This window comes from Hyperolius riggenbachi, chromosome 9 (assembly GCF_040937935.1).
Source record: "Hyperolius riggenbachi isolate aHypRig1 chromosome 9, aHypRig1.pri, whole genome shotgun sequence".
Classification (NCBI taxonomy): Eukaryota; Metazoa; Chordata; class Amphibia; order Anura; family Hyperoliidae; genus Hyperolius; species Hyperolius riggenbachi.
In genome coordinates this window covers 78,234,793-78,255,440 of record NC_090654.1, presented here as the reverse complement: position 1 = coordinate 78,255,440, position 20,648 = coordinate 78,234,793, and the positions used below count along the sequence as shown (strand labels likewise).

At 44.7% G+C, this 20,648-nt stretch overlaps 1 protein-coding gene and 1 long non-coding RNA gene across 3 annotated transcripts in view; one reads left to right on the top strand and one right to left on the bottom strand.

The window, feature by feature from the left end:
• The window catches only part of LOC137531642 (uncharacterized), a 61,621-nt gene extending 40,995 nt beyond the window's left edge, over positions 1 to 20,626 (bottom strand). The window contains exon 1 of the long non-coding RNA XR_011023694.1: positions 20,363 to 20,626. This is a non-coding gene — a long non-coding RNA (uncharacterized lncRNA). The remainder of the gene's footprint in view (positions 1 to 20,362) is intronic.
• Positions 1 to 20,648, top strand: part of TPRA1 (transmembrane protein adipocyte associated 1) — a 79,700-nt gene that overhangs the window by 47,276 nt on the left and 11,776 nt on the right. For both annotated transcript variants that reach the window (XM_068251583.1, XM_068251584.1), the window contains 4 exons: positions 6,846 to 6,956; positions 11,982 to 12,042; positions 15,086 to 15,188; positions 20,184 to 20,264. In XM_068251583.1, the coding sequence (XP_068107684.1) occupies positions 6,846 to 6,956; positions 11,982 to 12,042; positions 15,086 to 15,188; positions 20,184 to 20,264 (356 nt within the window). The remainder of the gene's footprint in view (positions 1 to 6,845; positions 6,957 to 11,981; positions 12,043 to 15,085; positions 15,189 to 20,183; positions 20,265 to 20,648) is intronic.

Genomic DNA, 20,648 nt, shown 5'->3' with positions numbered 1-20,648 from the left:
GGGCTTCTACCAGCCCCATGTAGCCATCCTGTGCCCTTGTAGTCACTCACTGCTGCTCCAGTCCCCCGCTGGCAGCTTTCTGACCTCGGAGGTCAGGGCCACATTGCATACATTTTTACGCATTCCAGCTAGTGCAGGAACAAAAATGTACGCGTTGCACCACTAACACGTAAAAATGTATGTGTTAATGTTCCTGCACTAGCGGGAATTTGTAAAAATGTACGCAATTCGGCCCTGACCTCTGAGGTCAGAAAGCTGCCAGCGGGGGACTGGAGCAGCAGTGAGTGACTACGAGGGCACAGGATGGCTGCATGGGGCTGATAGAAGCCACAGGTAAGTGAAACTCATTTTTTTTTTTTGCTTGGACCTTCCCTTTAAGATGTGTATCCTTCCAAAATTCACATATGTCTTCAGGCATACCCCCATTAGATTGCCGGTTAAATTATTTAAGACACTTGACTCCATGTTTTCCTCTTTCATATGGGATACCTTATCTCCTCGTGTTGCCTTGTCCAACCTGCAACTCCCGGTTGACCAGGGAGGGCTGGCCTTGCCGAACATGAAATTTTACTATTGGGCTGCTATACTCCCCACCATCTATTGGTGGTTCGAACAGTCCTCCTACAACCCGGCCTCTGCATTAGAGGCGGAGATTATAGGCTCACCACTAGCTTTAGCTAGCTTACCCTTTAGGGGACCCAAAGCCAGTGCAAATCTCACCTTACCAATGATCACTGCAGTCCAAGTATGGGAAGAAGCTGGACAATTTACCTCCAACAAGGGCCAATGGTCACCAGTCACTCCGCTATGGAACAATGCTAAACTTACTGAGTTTCTAACCATCCCTGATCCTTCAATCTGGGCTAATAAAGTCATAACAAAACTGAGAGATATAGTGGATGATAATGAGATCAAACCATTTAATACTCTCAAACAACAATTCTCCCTTCCTAACTCAATGTACTTCCGGTACCTCCAAATCAGGCATGCATTCCACTCTCAATTTGCTTCTTCACCACTGACTATGCAACCCCATCCTATTCAAGATATCCTATCGCATAGTAATCAAACAGGTCTTATCTCTCTTATTTATAACACTCTTCTTAATACTAATAATCCCTGTAAAGCCAAACCCTACCTGCTGTGGAAGAGAGATTTACCAGAACTCACTGACACTGAATGGAACAAATCGGTATCTATGTTCATCTCCACCCCAATAGCAGCTCGGCACAAACTATCAGCACTTAAATACCTATACCAGGTATACCTTACCCCGTATAAACTATCCAAAATTGGCCCAAATAATCAAGACAGTTGCTGGAGATGCAAAGAATCCAATGCCGATTTTATGCACATTTTCTGGTTATGCCCTAAGATCAAACATTACTGGGACAATGTCCACGCCTTACTTTTCGAAATAGTGAGTCCAATAATCCCCTCAACACCCAAAAGCATGCTGCTCAATATATTTGGCACTAAAACTCTCTCGGAAAAAAAAATTACTGCTGGCTAGAATACTGCTATTCTATGCCAGAAGACAAATTGCCCTTTGTTGGAAGTCCACTGATCCTCCTACTCTAGAAGCACTAAACCAATCCATTAATGGTGATCTGCCTATCTATAAAGGGATATATGTTAATAGAGGCTCACAAAAGAAGCTTTACAAGATTTGGACCAAATGGCTATCTAAATTCAAACTTGATCTGTAAACTCTCTTAATGCAAAACGTGATATAATACTATAACTCTAATTGCTAATACCTGTAGATTTCTAATCTTGTTATGTCTATGCACTGGGGACAATATGTTTACCTCAATTGGAACCGAATGTGTGTGTGTGTGGGGGGGGGGGGGGGGGATAGGTAGGGGTTATGGATGATGTTAATGTTAAATGTAATGTCTTGTATATCTGAAAATAAAAATTACAAAAAAAAAAAAAAGTCGCTCTCTCTAGATAGGTCGGAAGAGGTATCCCCCCTCCACCAGGGGGAGATATTAATAATAATGTAATGCGAAGCAGAGGCGCCAAAAGGATAAAAACAGTTGTTAAAAAGTTTAAAAGTGCTTAGGAGGCAGTGGTGGACTTACCTCCTGCAAGCAGACAAAAAAACTGTGTATTCAAGACAAGTAACATTTATTGGTACACTCCTGGGGTTAGCAACGTGTTTCGCAGGCTCTCAGCCGCTTCCTCAGGCAATAAGTTAATGGAGTACACAACTGGGAAACAGAGGCACATATTGGTGTGTGTTAGGGCCACATACATAAATAAGTGAATAAAACACTGTCGTAAGTGTACAGTGGTGTGAAAAACTATTTGCCCCCTTCCTGATTTCTTATTCTTTTGCATGTTTGTCACACTTAAATGTTTCTGCTCATCAAAAACCGTTAACTATTAGTCAAAGATAACATAATTGAACACAAAATGCAGTTTTAAATGATGGTTTTTATTATTTAGTGAGAAAAAAAACCCTCAAAACCTACATGGCCCTGTGTGAAAAAGAAATTGCCCCCTGAGCCTAATAGCTGGTTGGGCCACCCTTAGCAGCAATAACTGCAATCAAGCGTTTGCGATAACGTGCAACGAGTCTTTTACAGCGCTCTGGAGGAATTTTGGCCCACTCATCTTTGCAGAATTGTTGTAATTCAGCTTTATTTGAGGGTTTTCTAGCATGAACCGCCTTTTTAAGGTCATGCCACAACATCTCAATAGGATTCAGGTCAGGACTTTGACTAGGCCACTTCAGTCTTCATTTTGTTTTTCTTCAGCCATTCAGAGGTGGATTTGCTGGTGTGTTTTGGGTCATTGTCCTGCTGCAGCACCCAAGATCGCTTCAGCTTGAGTTGACAAACAGATGGCCGGACATTCTCCTTCAGGATTTTTTGGTAGACAGTAGAATTCATGGTTCCATCTATCACAGCAAGCCTTCCAGGTTCTGAAGCAGCAAAACAACCCCAGACCATCACACTACCACCACCAATATATTTTACTGTTGGTATGATGTTCTTTTGCTGAAATGCTGTTACTTCTACGCCAGATGTAACGGGACACGCACCTTCCAAAAAGTTCAACTTTTGTCTCGTCGGTCCACAAGGTATTTTCCCAAAAAGTCTTGGCAATCATTGAGAAGTTTTCTAGCAAAATTGAGACGAGCCTTAATGTTCTTTTTGCCTAAAAGTGGTTTGCGCCTTGGATATCTGCCATGCAGGCCGTTTCCAGTCTCTTTCTTATGGTGGAGTCGTGAACACTGACCTCAATTGAGGCAAGTGAGGCCTGCAGTTCTTTAGATGTTGTCCTGGGGTCTTTTGTGGCCTCTCGGATGAGTTTTCTCTGCGCTCTTGGGGTAATTTTGGTCGGCCGGCCACTCCTGGGAAGGTTCATCACTGTTCCATGTTTTTGCCATTTGTGGATAATGGCTCTCACTGTGGTTCGCTGGAGTCCCAAAGCTTTAGAAATGGCTTTATAACCTTTACCAGACTGATAGATCTCAATGACAGTACTTTTGTTCTCATTTGTTCCTGAATTTCTTTGGATCTTGGCATGATGTCTAGCTTTTGAGGTGCTTTTGGTCTACTTCTCTGTGTCAGATAGCTCCTATTTAAGTGATTTCTTGATTGAAACAGGTGTGGCAGTAATCAGGCCTGGGGGTGACTACAGAAATTGAACTCAGGTGTGATAAACCACAGTTAAGTTATTTTTTAACAAGGGGGGCAATCACTTTTTCACACAGGGCCATGTAGGTTTTGAGTTTTTTTTCTCACTAAATAATAAAAACCATCATTTTAAAACTGCATTTTGTGTTCAATTATGTTATCTTTGACTAATAGTTAACGGTTTTTGATGAGCAGAAACATTTAAGTGTGACAAACATGCAAAAGAATAAGAAATCAGGAAGGGGGCAAATAGTTTTTCACACCACTGTATTTGGTTCTATTGCAGATTTATATTATTGTAAAATAAAGCAAGGTATGTATGTTGGGGGTGGTTTTGTATAATGGGGGGGGGGGGGGGGGTTGTTTTTGGAAGGGACATATACTAAAGGGGGGAGAACTGAGGGGGGGGGGGGGGGTTATGGAAGGGCCGTATACTAAAGGGGGGAAAAACTGAGGGGGGGGGGGTTATGGAAGGGACGTATACTAAAGGGGTCACATAAGGTGTTGTCCGAGTACAAATGAAATGTGGTGGGTTGGAGGAGGGTTGTGATAGAAATTATGCTTTTATCAGTGGATTTATGTTATAGACTAAAAAAATTATTGCATAGTGATAGAGGTGATGCTTTTAGTGAATTTATGCTATAGGCTAAAAAATTATTGCACATAACGGTGGTATGGGGATTAGATCAGGTGTAAAACGAAGAGGTTAGAGAGGGGGGTTACAGAATGGGGGGGGGGGGAATTTGTGCATCATCAAAGGCAAGGAGGGTGTGAAGAACTGGGTGCTATCAATAATATAAGCATTAGGTTGTAGAGTGCAGGGAAAAAGACAGTGTATGCTATAAAAGACATTCAATAATGTAGACTCACCAGTATGTGGTCCGGGATACACCTGGCGTTTCAGTGCCGAGGTGTTCCCGTCTGGTAGTTTAAAAGGGGGAGTGGTGCCACCCCCGACCAATCAGAGGCGGCGCAGGTTGAAGGATTCCCGCCGGGCGGGGGTGCGTCATTATGAGACAAGGTGCAACTCTGGGTCATAGTATACTTCCGGGCAGCGGAGGTGATGGCCGCCGCAGTGCCCATGCGCACGGCGTGCCTGCCGCCATTTTTGTGGGCAGAAGAGGAAAAACAAGTTTAAATGCGCGTATTGTGTTAGACATAATTTAAAATATAGCAGTGTGGCCGAAAAATGGTGACGAAGAGACAATGGAACCACGGCCCATGTCTATTGGGAGTTATAGTAATGGTGGGCTTTTTTTATGGCTGTGTATTCGTTATAGTGGATTTTTTAGTTAGTTGCTGCCATCTACTGGGCAGCAGAGTTATTGAAGTTTAGCTGTCAACTATGTAAAATATTGTTATATGTTGAACTGAACACAAGTAAACGGGTTTTTTATATACAGTATTAAATAACCGGAGTCCAGATGGGGAAAAAAACAATAAAATGGAATCGGAAAAAAAAGGTTAAAATTGACAATAACATAAAACAAGTTATATGATAAAATATATAAAAGCGTTTTTTGTAATATGGTCTCACTAAGAATGAGGACATAAAATTAAGAAATAAAAAAAGGAATAAAAAGATTGTACATGCTAGTAGACTAGCATATAATATTAATAATAATAATAATAATAATAATAATAATAATAATAATAATAATAATACAAAAATAATCTAATAATAGTAAGGTAAGAAAATAATAAACTAGATAAGAGTAGGGATGGTAAAAAAAAAAAAGGGATAAGAGGCGACTGAGTAAAAAAAAAAAAAATAAAAAAAAAAAAAAAATATATATATATATATATATATATATATATATATATATATATATATATATATATATATATATATATATATATATATATATATATATATATATATATATATATATATATATATATATATATATATTATTTTGGGTTTTTGATCAGTGTATTTTCTCAAGTTGTTCGTTAAGGCCCTCTGGTATGAAGGTTCTCCGTATTTGAATCCAGAACATTTCTCTTGATTTCAGTTTTTCAAAAGCATCCACCTGGTGCTGATTTATTCTTTCAATCAGGGTGATATGGAATAGGGTGGGGTCACTGTTGTGATGGGTGCCGAAGTGTCGTGATACACTGTGAAGGGGAAAATTCTTATGTGTTTCGCCCGTGTTGTCCAATCCTGCTTCGTGCCAGTTGGGTTGTTCAACCTATGTACTGGAGAGGGCAGGGGCATGAGATGACATAAATAACATATCTGGAATTACAGTTCAAATGGATTTTGATTTGATATTGTAATTTAGTGGTATTGGAGAGGAAGGACATGGTGGTCAGGACAGAGGAGCAGACCAGGCATCTAGAGTTATTGCAGGGGGAGCAGCCTGGTGTAAGATGTTTTTGTTGAAGTCCAGAGTTAGTGAGTGGTTTAAGACGACTAGGTGCTAGAAGGTTACGCAGATTTGGTGCTCTCCTAAAGGTGATTGCAGGTACTATTGTAGAAAGTGAATTCTGCACAATGTCGGTAGTCGAAATCACTTTATTTAATCAATACATGTGTATTTATTAAATAAAGCGATTTTGACTCTACCGACATTGTGCGGAATTCACTTTCTACAATACTGGATTTGAGGTCTAAGCAGCTCGTTTTTCCTGCACTGTCGGTGGATGGAGTTTGTGAGCGGAGTTTCACCTACATTGTGATTGCAGGTACTGTAGGTAATATTGGCCGGAGGTATGGATCTTGCTGTAGAATGTCCCATCTTTTTTTCAAGATGGATCGGACGAGGGAATGTTGAGCATTAAACTGTGTGATAAATCGTGGGTAGTTTTCCGAGGCAGATTTGGGGGTCTGTTGTGATGGAGTGTGATTTATTTATTTTATCTCTGAATTTGGCATCTTTTTATTAGTTTTTTTTAGGCTATTTGCCGCTATAGAAGTTCAGCTGCAGTGTAGCCTAGTGCACGAGCCTAGACTAAACCCACCGGTGCCTCATATTGTGCCCTATGGGACTGATGAGTCACCACTGTCACCTTCGCAGCCAAATTACCTGCTTAGAAACAGCTTGTTCTACTCCGTGCAGAATCGGAGTATCTACACAGATTAGGGAAAGAACATTTGGGACTTCATTCATATCAGTTGATTGTTTCCAGTTTTACAACCTGTGTATTTCAATGGAAAAGCAGACACTGACATACAATATTTCTCCTTTTTAGGGTACGTTGGAAATACAGTACCCAGATGCCCACCTCTCGGCAGATTTCTTTAATATCTATGGACACGGAGGGAGACATTTCTGGCTTGCTAGTTCCTGTTTCTTTTTCCTGGTAAGCAGAATATCTTCAAGGGACAGAAACCTTGATAGTGTGCAGCACAATGGTAGGTGGCTGGCAACCTGCAGTCCCACATTATAATCATGGCCAAGACACTGTATGGAGTATGTATGTTTCAGTGTTCTATTGTTTGCATATATTTTTCTCCTAGAACACAAAAACCTGCTGCTAAAAGGTACTGTACTTAAAAGTGAAAGTAATGTGGCCAGTTTAACTTACCTGGGGCTTCTTCCAGCCCCCTGTAGTCTTTCTGATCCCTCCTCCTCATTCCGTTCTGTGCCCATCCGAAAGTTGGCCAACTGGTCCAGTCGCAGGCTTCTGTGCAAGTACGTCCCTGGCCGCTCACATCCTCTATTGCGCTCCCATGTTTGGCCTGGTGCACACCAAAAACCACTAGCAGATCCGCAAAATGCTAGCAGATTTTGAAACGCTTTCTTATTTTTCTGTAGCGTTTCAGCTAGCATTTTGCAGTTTTGTGAAGCGTTTTTGGTGTAGTAGATTTCATGTATTGTTACAGTAAAGCTGTTACTGAACAGCCACTGTAACAAAAAACGCCTGGCAAACCGCTCTGAAGTGCCATTTTTCAGAGCGGTTTGCGTTTTTCCTATACTTAACATTGAGGCAGAAACGCCTCCGCAATCCAAAATCTGCAGCAGCCCGGGAGTATGCGTTTCTGCAAAACCCCTCCTGCTCTGGTGTGCACCAGCCCATTGAAATACATTACCCAAGCGCATCCGTACCCACAAGCGGATCTCAAACCGCAGCCGAACCGCTCTGGTGTGCACTAGCCCTCTGAGAGCGTTTTGGTGCAGTTGCAATTTTTACAAATTGCACAAAAGCAGAGTGCTCCCTGCTGCACATGCAGCTTTTGAAGTAGACAGTTGCTGAATGGAACAAAGCGGAACAGCAAGTTACCAGGAGGATTACAGGGGGCTGAAAAAAGCCCCAGGTAAGTTACACTGACCACATTACTTTGACTTTTTAGGTTCCCTTTAACCTTCCTAGCGTTAAGGACGAGCCTGACTTGTACTAAAAAAAACAAAAATAAAAATAAACTGGAATCAGTAATGAGTCGGGCTCGTCCAGTAATTATTTTTATGAAAGGAACCATAATGGGCAACCACCATTGGTTAAATAATATAATAAATAGACAAAGTGTGCAGAAAGGTTCATATATGACCTATAGTAACCAAGGAGTAAAGAGCCTATAAAAACCACACCACTCACAAAGTACCAAAAAAAAATCCAATCTTTGAGACAAAAAATATCCATTAAATACCACTAAAGTACAATAGGGGTACTGCGCAATGGGTACCATATTGATATAGTAAAATCTAATAAGCACCTCCAACTCCATATCTGTGTATAATATATAAACACATCTAAAACCAGTCTGCAATAAATTATAATAAACTATGCATAGATTATGATATTGAGCATAAATGCTGCAGCTGCAAAAGTCATAAAAGTGCAGTGTGCATAATGAGGTGCACGGGATGGGCAATGAGTACCAATAAATGTGAGCAAGAAGGAACAAGCAAGTGAAAGCAACCAAATATATAATGAAAGCAGAGAGAAGTGAAAAACCAAATGCATGATTGAGTGAAAATCTAGGAAGTAAAGATAGTGCTGTAGCCAGAGCACTGAAACAGCGCTATGTGAATCAGAAGCAACCCGAAATAGAGAAAGTGTGGTCCGGTGTAAGTGAACGAAACACAACCACCTATTTGCTGCTATGGGCAGTAGAATTCTTTTATATTGGATCCAATCCAGTACAGATGATTGTATTGGATGTAATGCAAAAAAATTTAATTTGCCGTCTGATGTGATGACTCTGCGTACGCCTAACACCATGCTGTGTCATCAGAGAGAGACACGTCTGGGGACAGGAAGCAAGGAAAGGAGCAAGAAGAGGAGACTGCCGCCAGGGATCACTGCGAAAAAGATGAAAATGCGCACGCAGGGAAGCTGTGGGTTGCTGGGGAGGGATGCTGCACACCAGTGATGCTGCGGATGAGCCGTAATAATTACTGTAGTAACCAAGGAGGAAAGATGATCCTATAAAAACTGCAGAGTAAAGCAGTAGAGGAGTTTAATATTTACCTGGCCTAGTGCTGCTTCTTGACAACCACCCGGTCTATGCTGCATACCTCTGCCTCATGATACACTCACCTAAAGGATTGTTAGGAACACCATACTAATACGATGTGACACCCCCCCCCCCCCCCCCCTTTTGCCTTCAGAACTGCCTTAATTCTACATGGCATTGATCCAGCAAGGTTCTGAAAGCATTCTTTAGAAATGTTGGCCAATAGTGATAGGATAGCATCTTGCAGTTGATGCAGATTTGTAGGATGCACATCCAGGGCACAAAGCTCCCGTTCCATCACATCCCAAAGATGCTCTATTGGGTTGAGATCTGGTGACTGTGGGGGCTGTTTAAGTACAGTGAACTCATTGTCATGTTCTAGAAACCAATTGGAAATGATTGGAGCTTTGTGACATGGTGCATTATCCTGCTGGAAGTAGCCATCAGAGGATTGGTACATGGTGGTCATGAAGGGATGGACATGGACAGCAACAATGCTCAGGTAGCCAGTGACATTTAAATGATGCCCAATTAGCACTAAGGAGCCTAAAGTGTGTCAAGAAAACATCCCCCCACACCATTACACCACCACCACCACCAGCCTGCACAGTGGTAACAAGCCATGATGGATCCATGTTATCATTCTGTTAACGCCAAATTCTGACTCTTAGCGAGACTCATCAGACCAGGCAACATTTTTCCAGTCTTCAACTGTACAATTTTGGTGAGCTCGTGCAAATTGTAGCCTCTTTTTCCTATTTTCAGTGGAGATGAGTTGTACCCGGTGGGGTGTTCTGCTGTTGTAGCCCATTTGCCTCAAGGTTGTGCGTGTTGTGGCTTCACAAATGCTTTTCTGCATACCTCGGTTGTAACGGGTGGTTATTTTAGTCAACGTTTCTATTCTATCAGCTTGAATCAGTCGGCTATTCTCCTCTGACCTCTAGCATCAACAAGGCATTTTTGCCCACAGGACTGCCGCATACTGGATGTTTTTCCCTTTTCACGCCATTCTTTGTAAACCCTAGAAATGGTTGTGCGTGATAATCCCTGTAACTGAGCAGATTGTGAAATACTCAGACCAGCCCCTCTGGCACCAACAACCATGCCACGCTCAAAATTGCTTAAATCACCTTTCTTTCCCATTCTGACATTCCGTTTGGAGTTCAGGAGATTGTCTTGACCAGGACCACACTCCTAAATGCATTGAAGCAGCTGCCATGTGATTGGTTGATTAGATCATTGCATTAATGAGAAATTGAACAGGTGTTCCTAATAATCCCTTTGGTGTGTGTCACGTGATTAGGAGAAGGAGGTAAGTAAGCACAAAGCGTGTGACTTCCAGGATGAACAGAATTAGCACAACACAGAGCTGGAGCAGGTATATATTACACTGCTCCACTGTGCTGCTCTGAAATGTGGGGAGAAAGTGACGGGGTGGTAAGGGGGGTTTGGGGAGTGTTTGATCCTATGATTTTTGGTTCCTGTGGGTTATTGCCGCACCCCAGCTAAAACTGGCAATGGCAGTCAAACACTGTCACTGGATTGCTCCTTTGGACGGGAAGGCAGTAATCTGTCATTCTGTTACTGTTTGCGATGATGAGCTTTTGAATCTCTTGAGGGCCACATAAAATGGCTAGGAGGGCTGCATTTGACCCGCAGGCCTTGTGCTTGTGGATAAGAGGCTTAGATATAGTATCATTCCACTCTACAAACCCAGAATAATAGTCGAGTATATAGGACAGTGATGGCTAACCTTGGCACTCCAGCTGTGACAAAACTACAAATCCCATCATGCCTCATCCTCCCCAGTAATAAGTTATGCTTAGAGCTGTCAGAGTATTGCAATGCCTCATGGGACTTGTAGTTCCACCACAGCTGGAGTGCCAAGGTTAGCCATCACTGATAGAGGATATGCACATATGTGATTGGTGCAGTCGATTTGCTGCAGGCACAGATGGGCAGTAATGGGATTTCCAGAGACTCTTTTGCTTGAGGTATGAAATTCTGTTATCAGGGTTTTCTGTGCCTCTCCCACATTGAACTTATGCTCTCTGCAAGATCTGATATTGCATATTGAGTGAAATGGTAAACTCTCTGCAACTAAGCAGTACCTAACTTATATGGGGCTAAAGGAAAGGGCTTCTCAGCCAGTTTAAAAGCACATACTGAGCTTTCTCCGGCACAAATCTAAAAAGAGATGGAAGAGTTGGTATTCGGGTTATGCTAAAGAGAACCTGAGATGTTAAAAATGCACAAAAGAAAATACTTGCATAAAGAGAGGGAAGCTTTTGATTCCTCCTGAGGCTTTCCATGCTGTCCTCCACCGCTGCCCATGACCCTCCTTAACATGGTGGTCATGCTCCTCCTCTGGCACAAGCGCGGTCGTGCCTGCACAGTAGCACTTTGCCGCTCATGCACGAGCAGCTCCAGCTTACTGCGCAGGCACAGCTGTACTTGTGTGGGCGGCCATGCTTGTCCCAGAAGAGGAGCGCAGCCCTGATCTTATTACCAACAAGCCATTGTAATATTGGGGGTCTGCGCTCTGCAATGGGGTGCTAGAGGACTGCATGGGAAGCTGCTATAGGATCCAGAGGCTTCCTTATTAGTCAAATATGCGGTTTTGTACCCAAGGTTCGCATTGGGTACACTTGAATTTGTGAGAAAGATATTGGCTCCAAATGCTAAATGTTGCAATGCATGTTCTACAGGGACTCCATGTTAAGCTGTCTCTCCTCCATACCTATTTTAAATCCATTTTTGGGAACAAGTATCCAATGTGACCTGAAAACTAGCTAAGCCTAGGCTTGTTTTACGGTGGGACAATCTGTGTGCTTATCTGTAGGCTGTAACATCAACTGCAGCAATATCTAGGCCATCTCTGTTTGTTACGATATGGTAATGTATTTTCCTTCTGCTCCGAATGTTTGCAGGTATACACATGCGTCTCCATACTGCCGAAGACTCCTCTGAAAGATCGCATCTCTCTGCCTTGTGAGTGTGTTTCATTTTATGTCCTATGGGGTTTTTATAATGTCTGCGATATGTGGGGCGGCAAGGTAAATTTTGGCGCCTGATAGCATTGCAGGCGCCAGGGGATTGTGGAAATGCAGCTCCATGCCTTCTATGCAGTACTGCAATTTGCATTTCTGCCTTCGGGCACTGAAATTTACCTACTTTGCTGCATATCGCAGCTTTGGGGGGAGGGGGTTAGCTGCCACTGGGAGGGTGGGGGGGTTAGCTGCCACTGGGAGGGTGGGGGGGTTAGAGCTAGGCACCACTGGGGGGTGGTTTTCTTAGGGTTAGGTACTAGGAGATTCTTAGGGTTAGGCACCATGGGGGGGGGGGGGGGGAGGGGAGACGGTGTTATTACGGTTAGGCATCGATAGAAGAAGGGTATGTGAGTAGGGTTAGGTTTAGCCATAGTAAACTATCGGTAAACTGATATTTTACTATCAGAATCTAGCACTAGTAATCGCGCTATTCTACTACCTGAAACCCCCTGGGCCCTTTTTTCCAGGTACCTTTTTTTTTTTTTTTCATGTGTCAGTGGAGGTAGTGGCAGTAAGGAGGTCAAATTGTAGAATGAGAGCTTCTCATGGTCTCTTTATAGAACACCTGAATTGATAGGGCTATGGAGGCTGCCATATGTATTTCCTTTTAGTTGTCTTGCAGCCTGCTGAATTTTTTTTCCATAAAGATTATCATGTTGTGTCTAATCTCTTAGACAAAAGAAAATGTATATTGTTTAATGGACCTTTGACCTACCTTTATTTGCCAGATCTTCCCAAACATGAAAAGGAGTAAATAAAGGGACTACAACTAAATGTTTGTTAGGTATTACTTTCTGGGTTTTATGTGGGAACACTCCCTTGTCCCAAGGACAGAATCACGGAGGACAGAAAGTGGAGTGAAAGTAGAGGCAGAGAATGCAGTGATGATTCATTCAAACTTTTCCCCTTTTTATTAACCGGTTCCGGAATGACGCAGTTGAAATCTATGTCTTGCTTGTGGCTGTGCGGATCTGACAGTACGTAGATTTCAACACTCCTCGCCATGCGGTCCCACCGATCGCGCCACTCTCTCCCCGCCACCGATTACTTGCCCTGCCGTTTATATGACGGCAGAGCTGTGTGAGAATTTCATTGGCTCCTGACCCTGTCATTGCTGTAAGCCAATTCCGTTGGCTTACATTGATTGAAGGAGTACTGGCATATGTGGTCAGTAGAAGAGCCAGGTGCCTCTGTGACAGAGGTGCCTGGCTCTTCTGCTGACCACATATGCCACTATTCCGTTGTTGTTGCCTAATGAAGCGGGATCAAACCTGCAAAACGAGTTGCATTGTCCCCTGGAGTATGGAAATAAACGTGTTCTATTTGACAAACACATTGGCAGTTTTTGTGCTGTCTTGGAGGAGGTAAGTCCACCACTGCCTCCTCATGTTTTTAAGGTTTTTTAAATACTTTTATCCTTTTGGTGCCTCTGTATCCATACTACGCTAGAAAGTAATAATAGGCTCTTTATTGAAACCTCTGTCTAAAACCATCTAAAAGATCACAGCAACAGACTACAGTTTCAAAGCCATGCCGCCTGTCACTCGCGGTAGACCTATTGCATCCTGCAAGTGACATAGATGGAAGGGGGCGTGGCTATTACTGGCGGGTCACCATTAGTTCTGTTTTCCTGGCTTCCCTCACATATAGAAATTGGTAGTTAGGACACTTTCTCATTAACCTCCCTGGCGGTAAGCCCGAGCTGAGCTCGGGCTATGCCGCGCAGGAGGATTTCTCAGGGTCTGCTGGGGCGATTCGCCCCATTCAAAGTGCTGTGCGCGCAGCCAGCACTTTGCTAGCCGCGCGCACAGCTTGATCGCCGCCGCTCTGCGGCGATCGCCCGCACGCAGCGGCGAAAGAGGGCCCCCCCCCCGCCAGAGCCCTGCGCTGCCCGGACCAATGAGTTTCGGGCAGCGCTATGGACTGGATCGGGTGCGCCGGACGTCGGCTGACGTCCATGACGTCATCCCGATCGTCGCCATGGCGACAGGAGAAGCCAAACGGGAATGCGTTATATACGCGCTCCCCTGTTTGCTATTAGTGCCGGCGACGATCGCACTAGAGGGACACATGCGCCCTCTAGTGGTGTTTCATGTAGCTACCACTCTGGTAGCTTTACATGAAACAAAAAAAAATTAAAAAAAAATTTTTTGCCCATTTGGCAAAAAAAATTAACCGCCAGGGAGGTTAATACATTTGACTTTGGTCTCAGGTCCACTAGGCTCTCAGCTGACATGCACCGAGACAAATAAAAACGACGCAGGGAAATTTGGGCACAAAATGCTCTGCCAAGACGCTCAGACAGTAATTTGGGCGAGTGTCAAGACTGAGTCCAAACTATAAAAACAGCGTAATTCAGTCGCAAGCGATAGTTGGCAGCTGAATTACGTCTTTCCCCTCCCCCTGAGTCCATAGCGGCCTGGAGGGGAATAGTAATTAACGCTACCAGGACTTTTGCAGGAACAGGGTGAGACTTTATCGGATTTGCTCTGTGGCCAAATTTCCCAGTGCTGTTTTTGCACTTATGCGACATGCACTGCTGCACCTGGTGTATGTGTACACACACACACACACACACACACACACACACACACACACACACACACACACACACACAGACACACACACACACAGACACACACACACACACACACACACACACACACACACACACACACACACACACACACACACACACACACACACAGCCACACACACACACACACAGCCACACACACACACACACAGCCACACACACAGCCACACACACACACACACAGCCACACACACAGCTTTCTATTGTTTTCTCAATGAAAAGTCTATAATTACTTTCAAGGTGGTGTTGACCCTCGATTTGTGGACTATCTATCATCTCTGAAAAGCTCCTGAGCAGAATCTTGGTTTTTCCATCCTGTTGCAGGGTACTTGTTGCTTTTCTCCAAGCTGCCTTTACTAATGTCCTTTATCTGTTGTCTCTTCCACAGCTCGGAAGAGTTTCTATATTTACGCCATAATCCTGGCCTTGCTGAACCTGATTCAAGGTATAGGCAGTGCTCTCTTGTGTGCAGATATCAGCAATGGGCTCTGGTAAGTATAAGACAGTTCCAGTCACACCACATATTTCAAGTATAGAAATCCTATTTCAGCCAAGACTGAGCAATAAAGTTGCTTAGAGGAAAAAAAGGAAATGTAAAAAATGTGCACTCAAGACAGTCAGATAGGCCCACATAGAGATAATGCAATGCTACCATCTAGTGCAGCCTTTCTCAAACTTGTTACTCTTCAAATAATTTTCGGATCTCAGGGAACTGCATTAAAGGGGAAGAGGGAATTTATTTTACTGCAGGATTGGTCATTAAAAGTGGGTGAGGTTAGACACTTTATTATTGTAATAGACCCTATTCTATGTCTCTCCATTGCAGGACACCCATATCACGCCCTCCATTATTGCACTCCTTATTATAGTTGCCCAGTGTTTGGGCTTTCTGTCTTTTCTCTTCATGTGAGGTAGCACCGTGGCGATGTGCTTAAAACTGGTTTGAATCAGACTGAGCACTATCTGCATGGAGTTTGTATGTTCACTCCGTGTCTACATAGGTTTCTTCCAGGCACTCTGGTTTCCTCCCACATCCCAAAAACATACAGATACGTTAATTGGCTTAACCCTAAATTGGCTACGATACATACATAGACATATGACTATGGTAGGGATTAGATTGTGAAACCCTCAAAGGGACATACAGAAGATAAATGGCACTCGCTGTCTGCTAGGTGTCACCTGCAAAATAAAAAATCAGTTCTAACACAAAAGACCGAATTGATAGCTATAACGTCCAAGAGCTGCAACCAGTTTCTGCGTTATGGCCACTTCATGCATAAATGAGTGTAAAAGTTACTCTCTATATGTCCTTTAATACACTTGCGGATCAATCCAGCAATCCAAAATGAAATGCCTCTTTCAGGGCTCCACTCGCCAGATCCAGATCTCATCCACCCCTTCCCCTCCCCCGTCACTTCTCTGGCAAGACTTTCCTGGATGGGATCCCCATTTGTTGCTCAGTCAGATGGTGCAATCCTGGATCACTCCGACTCCACAGCGGGGGAAAAAAAACACAAACAGAAGACCGGCTTCCAATAGTGTAAATCTAATTTACTATGGACTAAAATGGCTGCGTATGGCAAGAGCAAGCTTACAGTATGCTGTAGGTGGTCTCAGCTTCCGGGTGGCTGATGACACTATATGCAACTTATCGCTGCTGCTCACCAGCCACCAAAAGTTTAAAGGCTTGCAACGGCACGCTGGTACTCTGACCGCCTGCGTGCTACGTCTCGTGTCACTGTAGCTCCGCCCATGGACCATCACATGCTCACGCCCGTGCACTACCACCGGGACAGAAGAGAACGGGGAGCAGTGGGCATGAGAACTGCCTCTGATACATTCCTGCTCCCCCTCCATTTTTAATATCGATTCCCGCTCTGGTATTCTTTAAGTGACTAGAGTATACTCTGTACAGTGCTACGGAAAATGTCTAAATACTGAATAATATTATGAATCCTTAGTTCTGGCAGCCCACACTCCACATTTTATTAATCCCCAATGTACTGTGTCAGAACAGACCCATGGCCATTGCCACAGTGATGGACTAGTAGGGAAACCGAAATTTCAGGATGAGCAGAAAATGAATGAAATGAAGAGGACATTGAGAAGCTAGGGATGTAATTTTGAAACTTTCTCAACCTGCCCAGCTGAGGCAGCTCACCTCAATGGGGAAAAATCCCAGTAAACCCCTGCAAAGTCCTCAAGGAACCCTTGGGTTCCAGGGAACCCTACAAATTGAAAATTCCATTACACATTCATGCAAGACATTCCCTTTCTGAGGGCTGGTGCACACCAAGAGCACCTCTGAGCACTTATCAAAACGCCAGTGCTTTGAAAAGCACTTGGCTAATGTATTTGAATGGGATGGATCACACCAGAGTGATGTGATTTTCGCCCAAATGCGGGTCCTGCAGCATTTCTGTGCTTTTCTGAGGCGATTCTGCCTCAATGTTAAGTATAGGAAAGTGGAAAATCGCTCTGAAAAGCGCTAGGACTGAGTGATTATCCAAGCGTTTCTGTTACAGAATCTGTTCAGTTCCAGCGGTACTTGTAAGGGCCAGTTCTCACTAGGGCGATTAGCGAGTGATTCCCTTTAATCGCCGAAGCGCAGCAGAAACCTAATGGCAGTGATCTCACTGCCGTGATTGCCGACGATCGCGGGCATTTCGAGATTAACGGTAATCACAAAACATGTTCCCTGAACTATTTTCCCGCGATTCTTGGGCGATCGCGCTACAGTGCTTAAACAAGTGATTGTCGGGAATCACGGGAGTGTACAGTAATTTTACCCCACTAATCACTGTAAAATTATCTGTGCAAAACTGTAGCGCTAAGTGCTACCGTTTTGCTACTTTGTAGTGAGAACAAGCCCTAACAAAAAAAAAATGCTACACAAAACGCTCCAAACATTGCTAGGCATGATTAGAAAATCGCTAAGCACATGCCTAAAATCGCTCTGGTTCTAGGCATGGGTCTGAAGTCCGAGTCCTTAAAGGGAAGGTCCAAGCAAAAAAAAAAAAAATGAGTTTCACTTACCTGGGGCTTCTACCAGCCCCATGTAGCCATCCTGTGCCCTCGTAGTCACTCACTGCTGCTCCAGTCCCCCGCTGGCAGCTTTCTGACCTCGGAGGTCAGGGCCGCATTGCATACATTTTTACGCATTCCAGCTAGTGCAGGAACAAAAATGTATGCGTTGCACCACTAACGCGTAAAAATGTATGTGTTAATGTTCCTGCACTAGCGGGAATGCGTAAAAATGTACGCAATGCGGCCCTGACCTCCGAGGTCAGAAAGCTGCCAGCGGGGGACTGGAGCAGCAGTGAGTGACTACGAGGGCACAGGATGGCTACATGGGGCTGGTAGAAGCCCCAGGTAAGTTAAACTCATTTTTTTTTTTTGCTTGGACCTTCCCTTTAAGAAGAGTGCCAAAGTCTCCCGCGGCTGGAGGTTTAAGCCAAGAAGCCTGCGGGGGAACGAGGACACCGTGAGGAGAACAGGAAGGCTCTATAGGACCCAGAGCCTTCCCTCTCCTTGGGTATGTATCTGTGTAATGTTTTAAATTAGGCTACAGATTCTCTTTAAAAAAAAAAAAAAAAAAAAAAAAATCAAGCAAGATTGCCATCAAGAGGCCAAATAAGAGAATGCAGTCTGTGATTTTTAGATTCTTTTGATCAAGGGATGTCCTTAATTTAAAGGAGTTATCCGGGCTATACCATATAAAGAAAATAAACGCTACTTACTGGGGGCTTTCTCCAGCCCCAAGCTCCCAGGACCTCCCTCGCCGCACCTCTGCCCACAGCCATTCGCCGGAGCTCCGACCCGGTCCCCGGCGATGACGTCAGAGCGACCTCCAGGTCGCTCTGTACTGCGCCTGCGCGAGCCAATCACCGCCACGTGGGCCGGAGCGGACTGCGCTCCGGCCCACGTGGCGGTGATTGACAGCGCCGCTCGCGCAGTACAGAGCGACCTGGAGGTCGCTCTGACGTCACCAACACACACACAACCACACACACACACACACACACACACACACACACACACACACACACACACACACACACACACACACACACACACACACACACACACACACCCCCACACACACCACTCACCACCACCACACACACCACTCACCACCACCACACACACCACTCACCACCACCACACACACCACTCACCACCACCACACACACCACTCACCACCACCACACACACCACTCACCACCACCACACACTCACCACTCACCACCACACACACACCACTCACCACCACACACACTCATCACCACACACTCACCACCACACACACACACACCACTCACCACCACACACACACACACACACACACTCACCACACACACACTCACCACACACTCACCACACACTCACCACACACACACACACTCACCACCACACACACACTCACCACCACCACCACACACACTCACCACCACACACACACTCACCACCACCACCACACACACTCACCACCACCACACACACCAACACACACACACACAGCGCCACACACCAACACACACACAGCGCCACACACCAACACACACACACAGCGCCACACACCACCACACACCAACACACCACCACACACATCGCCACACACCAACACACACCACCACACACATCGCCACACACCACCACACGCACACACACACCACCACACGCACGCACACACACACCACCACACGCACGCACACACACACCACCACACGCACACACACACACACCACCACACGCGCACACACACACACCACCACACGCACACACACACACACCACCACACGCACACACACACACACCACCACACGCACACACACACACACCACCACACGCACACACACACACCACCACACGCACACACACACACCACCACACGCACACACACACACCACCACACGCACGCACACACCACCACACGCGCACACACCACACAAACCACACACTGCAATACATGCCAAACGCACTGAAGTGATAGCGGAGCTCATGTCGAAGCAGCGGACGGGACCCAGTGCAGCCGGACAGTGGTGGCAGCTGGACCCGGTGAGATTTGAGTGCATGGGGGGCAGCAGTGTGGAGGCGATGTCACAACGCCTATTCCCGAGGGATTTCTTGCTGAAAGTGATCGGAAATTGTCCTGCGGTGTCTCAGACAGATCTCCCTCTAATTCGATTCAATCAGAGAGAGATCTGCACATACATTGCTAGATGTGTGGGCACCTTAAGGCTCTTGCTATCCCAGTCATATTGACAATGGCGAACAGGATCCAGAGCAGAGCTGGAGGGTTTAGGCAACAGAAGTAGCAGAGAGTTTTTTTCCTTTTCCCAGGTAAAAAGGGGAGCTTGGTTTATATATGAATACATACATTTCTTTCTTTCAGAATAACCACTATTTAGCTAGTCTTTGATTTAGCCTTTGTTTGCCATAGTCTTTTTTTCCTAACTGCTGTTTTTGTGTTTCTTTGATAGCCTGGTGGATGTCACTACCTTTCTTTACTTCAGTCTCTTCGCTCCACTCATGTATGCAGCATTCCTGAAAGGTTTTTTTGGGTAAGTAATCAGAGGCAATGCCCTCTGAGAACCTGTACTGAGTAAAAATATTTAAAATAAACACATGAGGTAACTTCAAATGAGCATTCCATAGTTACCTTGCCATCAGTTCCTCTCAGAAGCTCACCATTTTCTTCTGACAATAATCCCATCCAGTTCTGACAATATTTTGTCAGATCTGAAATATATCAGTTGCTGTCAGTAAAATATCAGTTGCTGTCAGTTATAGCTGAGAGGAAAACGGATGTACCAGGTAATGTCCATGTTTCCCTATGGCTCAAGTGGGCGATGTTACAGTTTAACTGTGTGCTGACCAGAAAGCTGTTATGGGTAATGGCTATTTTCAAAATGGAGGACGGAAAATTCCCTTGATCATAGTGAACA